The sequence below is a fragment of the Ceratosolen solmsi genome, unplaced genomic scaffold (genome assembly GCF_000503995.2).
Source record: "Ceratosolen solmsi marchali unplaced genomic scaffold, CerSol_1.0 scaffold23, whole genome shotgun sequence".
NCBI lineage: Eukaryota > Metazoa > Arthropoda > Insecta > Hymenoptera > Agaonidae > Ceratosolen > Ceratosolen solmsi.
Window position 1 is genome coordinate 1,758,102 of NW_011948430.1, and position 9,124 is coordinate 1,767,225.

The 9,124-nt window shown below is 36.0% G+C and overlaps 1 protein-coding gene across 1 annotated transcript in view; it reads left to right on the top strand.

Moving 5' to 3' along the window:
- The first annotated feature begins 1,144 nt into the window (after positions 1 to 1,144).
- Positions 1,145 to 9,124, top strand: part of Hmgcr (HMG coenzyme A reductase) — a 16,158-nt gene continuing 8,178 nt past the window's right edge. Inside the window, 5 exon segments of the mRNA XM_011501773.1 lie at positions 1,145 to 1,502; positions 2,067 to 2,178; positions 5,641 to 5,728; positions 6,074 to 6,371; positions 7,035 to 7,171. Of these exon segments, the coding sequence (XP_011500075.1) occupies positions 1,311 to 1,502; positions 2,067 to 2,178; positions 5,641 to 5,728; positions 6,074 to 6,371; positions 7,035 to 7,171 (827 nt within the window). The 5' untranslated portion in view covers positions 1,145 to 1,310.

Consider the following 9,124-nt stretch of genomic DNA (forward strand, 5'->3'; position numbering starts at 1 on the left):
GAACGAGCTAATGAATATAAGAGTTTGACTCGTGATTATGTAAAGTTTGAATACTTTCTTTTCCTAGAATTCAATGTATTCATGAGAAGAAAGGAATTTGTTAAAAAGTATACATCTGTCGATTTATATTAGGAAACGATTGAATAATATCAAAATGTTTTCATTTGAAATCATTAAGATGAACTTGTGGCAATTGTGACATTTCGTAATCTGCCAAAAGCCTGACGAAGTGACTCATAAGGCAGATATATAAATAACAGTGAGATCCTTGTATATTTAATAAATAGAATATTTTACTCGATATACGAGGATAATATTGTCCATTAATAAATAAACGTATTTATGCTACAAACAATTTAGAAACCCATGTAAAAAAAAAAAAAAAAAAAAAAAAAAAAACGAAGCAATAAGCATAAAGAAAATAATTTTATCTTGATCCATAACTTTTATTTATCGATTAAATTTTGAATGCATGACGACTGAATTGTTGATTAATTATTTGTTGATTTTTAGACAAAGTGAATTAAAGAATAATAGTTTCATTTTTATGAGGCGTTGCGGTAGATCTCTTGATTATTTATATTATTCACTCTTTATACGCCATCTATTTGCTAATTTTATTGAATATTTCAATTTTCTACCTGTATTGAATACGCAAACCGAAGTATTTTCAATTGCATATATTTCTATCTCATGTTACGCGAAGATGTGATAGGTTCAACGCAGTTCGTAACGTAATCAAGTGATACGAGAACTCGTATATCATTTGCTATAAACATATATAAAATCAACTGCATTATTAAATATTTATCATACGTACAGAGTCTAAATGCCGCATTTAAATAATTGAATTAATCAACATTATATTGGTAAAGACGTATATGTAAAGTCATGTTTAAGCATTCATTTGATCGGAGCAATAGACGTTGGTAATTTCGCTCAAGGATTAAATTTAAGTGTCGAAATCGTGACCACAGTTAATCAAATTAACATGCCATCGTGGAGCGGTTAATAAGAAAAAAATGAAATAGACAGAGTCCTTATCTATCAACTTTCTCCATATTTTATATTATTTCACGACAAGGATAAAAGCTTAGTCGTATCATTAGTTGTAAAAAAAAAATCGCACATTTTATTTGTTTCAGGCTTGGCAACAATACAGATATCTTACGCATGTACTTAGGTGAACGAGCAAGATATAATTAGACCATATCTATATTAAGAGGGACAGTGACAGAGAGAGAGAGAGAGTGAGAGAGAGAGAGAAAGAGAGAGAGAAAGAAAGAGATTAGAAGAAACACAGAGGAGAGATGCTGGACCGACTTTTCGAGTTGCACGGTCGGTTCTGCGCCGGACACCCACTCGAGGTGATTGTCACCACGTTCACCCTGACGGCATGTATGTTGAACATGGAGACAGCAGTCGGGGGATCCGTGCGGGAAGGAAGTCTGCCCATTTCGTCGTCGACTGGACACTGTTGGCATGGACGATGTGCCTCCGAGGTAAGGAAGTGGATTTTCGATACGCAAATATGTCGTAATTTGACGATATAACGACCGGGAGTATCAAATGCTCGGTTGTGTTTTTCTTTTTTTGTGTCTCGATTAACAAGGCTTATTGATACACTCGAAATAATGTTGATAACAAATACGGGTACAATTTTAAAAGTGGCTTTATAGAAATTATTTGGTGCTAAAGAATTATGTTAATTGATTATTTATACGAGCGAGTACTTTATAAGCTGTTCCATTTTTTCTCCTTTTTTTTATTTCCTTTTTGGCTTATCGACTTAATTATTTGCAATCTCCAATATAATAGTTAGACATTATCGACGATCTTTCATTTGATAATACATCTATTATTCTATTATTACATATTCGAGTATGATGATTAATAAAAACTCGTTCGACGTGATTTCACTTTTAAAGTGCCTAAAATTTGCTCAAAGTTATTTATTTTATATTAAAAAAACGACGTCAAATGTTAATAAAAGCTTAAATAAGAATATTTGCTATTATCTTATGATTTAACGTATGTCATCAATTCTAATATACTACACATTCTAGGATTTGAATGCAGCGGACGTAATTCTAATGACAATGATTCGTTGCTTAGCGATTCTCTTTAGTTATCATCAATTTCGGAATCTTCAAAATTTGGGTTCAAAATATATATTAGGTAAGTACGGTATAAGATTTTTATAGTTGAGCAATCGAAATTTCTTATTTGAGGGTGTGAAATTTGAAAAAACGAAAGTCTATAACAACTAATCATGTAAAGTGTAATTTTAATAGTTCTTAGCATTCGTAACTATGTCACAATTTTGGATTTGCTGAATTCTTCCATGTAAATTTTTAAATGGAATATTTTCTCTAGTGTACATATTAGTCATATAGATTGTGTAAACATCATTTAAAACATTTTCTCTTAAAAAAAAAAAAAATAAAATAAAAAAGAAAATAATAAAAAAATAATAATAATACCAATTAGCAGACACTTATAAATTCTTGAAATTTTCAAGGTCATTCAAGAATTCCAAGATTTGCCTTTCGTTCCGGCGTCTATAGGAATTTTCAACATTTTGTTAAATAGAATCGTGCAGTTAACTAATGAATAGATTAGATTAAGATCAACAATAAATATATAAATATATATATACACACACACAGACGCGCGCGCGCATATACATCTGACGTATGGTGTGGATATAATCATTGAAATATAATGATTAATTTTTAATATGTTTAGTTCTTAAAACGTACATTAAAAATTCGTTAATATAAACTAATGTCAACATTATTATTCTTTTAGAGGCGCAGTTATTATTTATGATTTTCACTAGCTATATATATATATATATATATATATATATATATATATATATATATATATATATATAATATTAATTGAAATTGAAAATGAAAATATTATTATAGCATTGTGCTTTTGTAATTTATTCGGTAAATTATCAATGCGGTCTTTTTTTCTTCTTAATTTTTTAAGATAAAGTAGCTTTGTTATATTTAAAAACCTTTAGAAATGTTGATCACTATACATTATTTCTAGTATGACAGGTAATATGTTTTGAAATTTTAAAAAATTCTTCGATAATTAAATTAATTTTATTAGTAATAAATATGTATTTAATGGCTAGATTTTAACAAATTGTATACCACACTTTAAGTTACATCTCCCTTCTTACATCTATTGAATTAAGCGTTAAATATCGACGTTTTCACAACAATATACATACGCGACTACATGTCGATGATGAAAGCTACTAAATTATCAGAATTCATTAGTTCTTCAACTCTTTTTCTTAAAGTCTTAAAAAATAAGAATTTAGATAGATCGATGATCAAGTTCTCGCTATATCTCATCATAATAAACGCAAGTAAATCTTTACGAAATACGAAATACTACTATCAACCAGTTTGAAAGACATTCTGTATGTTACAAATAATTTTAAATTATATTATATTCTAATGGACAAAGTTTTCATGTGCTTAAAAAGAAGTTGAGTAAGCCGAGTCTTTTGGGCATGTGAAGTAAAAAGCGTGTGCATTCATTCCACCAACTTTAATGTTAATCAACTATGCGTTACAGATGCTCATATAAAATTAAAATATCGTATAATTATGAAATAATAAAACGAATATTCAAATTTAATACAATATAAATTCTATTGTAAGTAATTCAAACAAGTGTTTAACTGTTATTGCAGGTTATAAAAGAACATTTTATATAAAAGAATTGTATTATAAAATGATAAATGACGAGTAGCAATTACGGTTGATTAATTTTTTTTTCTTTTTTTTTTTTTTTGAGCGCATTGCTAGAAAACACTAACTTGGCCTAATTAAATTGAGCTAATTTTATAAGAAGTACCGTGTTGAATAAATAAATAAACGTGCGCGCGTGCGTGTAGGTATGTATTAAAGATACATGAAATTATAAAATTCGTCAATCTTATAAATGCTCACATATACACATACATATTAATAATAACATATTATTAATTTTCGTTCGATTCATATTTTCACCTCTTGTCCTTCATAAATCTAAATCATCAATGACTAATTTTTATATTTATTTTGACTCGTAGCTACGATTTAAAATAATACGCATTAACCAATTGCATATTAATTCATACCTATATATATATATATATATATATATATATGCGTACGTAGGCATATGTATGTATGGCTAAGTAAGTATATAGCAGCTTATGAATATTAAATGTGAAAGTAGTAAGTAGTTTTTATTATCGATTGGATAATTGACTGTTCGATTAAATAGACAAGGTATAGGTCGGCGTATAAGCAAACGATTAGGCCGTTGTCGTAATTGCAGGCCATGGGATTATTAATATTTCTTCGTTTCTCTAATTTCGCACAAGTGATAGTAATCGAGATGCTTATGTGGATTATAACGTCGTGCTCTCATGTATTATTCGGAGATGTGAGTTGGAAATGTTTGCGATAGCATCGGCAATCACGTTCGCCATTGTAAAAGATCGGGAGAGACGAGAAGGAATTCCCGAATGGAAAAAACGCAATGTACGACTGTTGTGTCAGTGGTCGTCACCTTCGAAGGACAAAGTTCTGCACGGGCATTTTAACGAGCTCGTGTGCACATGCGCGTTACATACGCGATCGGAGAGCCGAGAAATAAGAAAGCCCCGAGTGGCCAGTGAAAGTTCTCATAGAAAGAGAAATGGCATTTCTTTAGAGGCCATTTTATATCGGCGATTATACCGAATTATATGGTCGTACGTGAAAACGTGCGACGCTGCCTCGCTGCGGTGCCGTACATAGTACAGTGTCTTGTCGTAGTACCTGCTGCCCCTCTTCGCGTAATCGAGCAAGTGAAATTCTAACTGCGCGAATTGCGCACAAGTATGGCAAAAGTAGCCAACGCGCTGCTGGAAACAATCGAAAAGACTTTCTACCTAGCGCTAGTTATACGCTCCTTTACCGGCATAGATACTTACTATGTGTACGTACGGCCAGTAGTAGCGTCTTTATTTCGCTGACTTTGAAATCATGCGATTCTTTAATGCGCGTCGCAGGTATTTGCATTCCTCGAGCACTTTGCTAATGGGCCGAGGGATAGTGCGCGAGCGCGCATTATGGAATGCAGAGTAAACAATAAGTTTTTATTCGCTCATAACGTCGAATTTTACGGGGAGGAACAAGCACACGGACACACGCACACGAAAAAGAAAAAAAAAAGAAGAGAAAAAACCCAGCCGTCGAGTTATTTGGTAAAGAATGTTTTTTTTTCTCCGATCACGGCCGTGTTACGTTACGTAAGGGATAATGAATCGTTAGAGAAGGAGGTCAAAATTTCGATACAAATTATATTGCGACGTGACTGCTTTTTATTAATATCTTCGTGTAATTAAGGTTCTTGCGCGTAGGGCAATTACCGAGGTAATGGTCGAATCGAACGTAAATCGAATCTCAGTTCGTTCACACTTTAACCGAATATTCGATAACACGCGAGAGCAATCATGATATATATATATATATATATATTATTCCCATTACACATATCTGTTACTTGATAATATGATTAATAATCGAGTGGCTTTACAGTCGCATAGACATAAATATGAGAATATTATTATTTCAGGAATTGCCGGGCTTTTCACCATGTTTTCCAGCATTATCTTCACTTCGAGTGTACTGAATTTCGGCAAGAGCGACATTTCCGACCTAAAGTAAGTATCGACAATTATTAATTAAGCGACGAATTGATTATTAACGTATGGATAAAATTGTCGAGCGATGAGCGACGGAACGGCTGTCGAAGTAGGAGAATTAATATCGTCCTAATAGGCATGAGACCATTGGGTCAGCGAACAAAAATTAGACGGCGAGCAACGCCATAATTTAGATAGAAACTCAAGCTCCCGCCTATTAGCGATAAAATGCATGAGGCGTGCGAGCTCCGCTTAGACAACAACGCCAAGTACAATATCCTTACGAATATAAATATGGTATTGCGCTGTGCAGGGCGAGAGTAATGCAAATTAACGAGGAGGTAAAAATGTTTGCAATTGCAGAGACGCCCTCTTCTTCTTTCTATTAGTGATAGACCTGAACAAGGCAGGCATGTTGGCGCAGTTGGCCTTGAATTCGAAGAGTCACGAGGAGGTGCGGGCGAATATTGCCCGGGGCATGTCGCTGCTGGGGCCATCGGTCACCCTCGACACCCTCGTCGAGATCCTCCTGATTGGCATCGGCTCGCTCTCGGGTGTGCGCCGACTCGAGATTCTCTGTAGTTACGCCTGCCTCGGCGTCGTCGTCAACTACGTTGTCTTTATGACCTTTTATCCGGCCTGCCTTTCTCTCGTCCTCGAGGTGAGTTTCTACGACGCGGTCGTCGCCTTGCGAAACCCCAAGTGCTTCAATTATTTCCCTCTTTTTCAAAAACATTGCTTCTCCAATCGCTCGATTTGCCGATCACCAACGAGTGCATTCTTGGATCGAGCATCGGTGGACTTTTTTTCACTTTTTTTTTTTCACTTTTTGTTTATTCATCTGCATCACACGAGCTAATAATCTCATACTACGCGTCTTATCTCTTCGGCATCATTAAAAACGGAATTATGAGAATCTAAAATAAGTCATGAGTAAGTGGTATATCGTGGTGGAACAGTATCGCCCTCGTTTGCGATGAAAAAAAAAAAAAAAATGAATACGAATAAAACAAAAAAAAAAAAAAAAAAAAAAGTCCTAAATAAATAACAATTTAACGCCAATCATTATTAATCGTAACGAGGATTTGTCTAGTTTCATTTTTTCTTTATGTTTTCTTTTAATTAAAATGCAATGTGTGCAGTAAAGCAAAGGAATGAGTCGGTGGTTTGTACGAGGCGACCTTTCGATCGCGCGATTAATCATTTTGATCCGGACTTGTTGCTGAAGGCAAAAAAAAAAAAATTACGACTCCACGCTATTGAACTTTACGTATAATTATAATAATAAATGAAATTAATTCTGGCTTTGCGTAATTTTACACAGCTCTCACGTAGCAGCAATGACAAGATCCTGATGACACATGGCGGTTTGCTGAATGAAGAGGATCAGAAAGCAAATCCGGTCGTAGAGAGGCTTAAGCTCATTATGATTGCCGGACTATTCGTCGTTCATGCGCATAGGTAAGTGACGAACGATTTCGTAAGTCAAATAATGACAACATGGCTTATGTATGTTTTCGTTGTGACAAACCGTACGGTTGAATTTCAATACGATTGATTGTTTTTCTTTGGGCTTGAATTCTTATTGTAAGCGTATCGAGGGCTTTCCCGTTGTAGCAGCACGACGTGTAAAGAGAAAAATTATTTCTCATATTCCGACAATCGTCAAGTATACGGAAAATGCCTGTCAGAATTGGAATTCCTTGCATTTCCATAAGGAATCATTTATCCTTCTATACGGAATTGATATTCGAGTATTGATATTTTTAATGTTACCATGGGAATGGTGAATTTTTTTTTGTTTTTTTTTGTTTTTGTTTTGTTTTTGTTTTGTTTTTGTTTTTTTTTGTTTTTTTTTTGTTTTTTTTGTTTTGTTTTTGTTTTTGTTTTTTTTTTGTTTGTTTTTGTTTTGTTTTCGATAAATGGCCGATATGCGGGCAAACGAGGCGAAAGAAAAAAGCATTTCAATAAGTCGCTATTTTCATTGTTAGCAGGCGGCGGAAGGTGACGTACGCGACAAAATCGACGCTCAACATCTAATTACGTGAATCTTTTCCGAGAAAGACGGGGCATTAATTTGCATCATTCGTAACTAATCATATTTACAAAATCTAAGAAAGAATTGAGTGCGCTTAGCGTCAATGTACAACGCGAGTAGCGTCATATTAGTTATGCATGTACCTAAAAAAAGAACACAATGATATTCCGTTTGAGGTTGAGCGCTGTCAAACCCGAAATAGATCGACCATTATAGTACTTCGATAGCGCTCATTAATCGCAATGTTCAACTCTAAAAGTGCGATTGGGCTTTTGCGAGGGCATTGACTGGCCCCGGTTACAAAGTTAAATCCACTTTGAGCGATATATGCCAGATAGTTTTCGGGATAAAAGAGTGTTAAAATTGTTAATTGATTAAACCTAATATGGCAAATTAGAGAAACTACGAGGCGAACGGACTGTAATTACGAGCTATGGAATATTTCAGTTTTCCAGGAAGGTGCCGCGCAGTTAATTTCCCCGATACCCGACGAGCGAATCATTGCGCGAAAACATCATTGCGCAATGGCATTAGCAACCGTCGAAAGTGATTAGGATCTAGGATAGGCCAGTTATTCGTTTACGAAAAGGTTGGTTGGAGCGTGTACGGGGAGGAAGGTGTCACCGAGCGTACTAAATAAAGACAACGATAATGCAAAGCTCCGGGCACAAACTTTAAAAATAACACTCATCGACAGCTACGACAATTGGGCCATTAGCATTTAAGCGAACGGGGATGGAAGGGAAGGACGAGGGCAGGCGCGCGCGCACTGTACAGCTTAACTTCATGAATTCGTGGATGGCTTTGTTATATGGTAGCGATGGCCCGTTTATCAGGTAAATTCCGATCCATCGGTGTCGCCTATTTGGTTCCTCAGATGCGCAGCGAAAGTCACGATGAGCCGCTCATCGCGCTCGGGATCGGGAGCGCAAGGTCCGGCCGTGCACCAAGAGGTAACGATTGGTCCTCCACGAGTAGAGGCACGAGTGGTCTTTCGAGTCGGTGCTCCCATCCTATTTGTTCAATTGCGATACCCTGAAACTGGAGTGGGGTACGCGCGCGTGTTTAAGCCTGGCGGGTGGGTGGTGGGTGTTGGGGGAGGAGGGGGGTTGAAGGCGAGAGCGAATGAAAGGAGGGTGGAAGGAGGATGAGGGACGAAAAGCGCTACGGCGGCATACGCGACCTATACCTAGAAGTGCCCGTGGCTCTTATTCGTGCGACGCTCGCTTATTTCTCGCGTGTTTTTCCTATCGGGCAGGAGGAGCGCGAGATGTGCGTGGTATAACCATATCGGCCTGGGATCTGACCCGGGACAGAACCTCGGGCCATTCGGCGGACTTGGCCGCATTGTTAACAAGAATGCGAGGTCTTTGTCG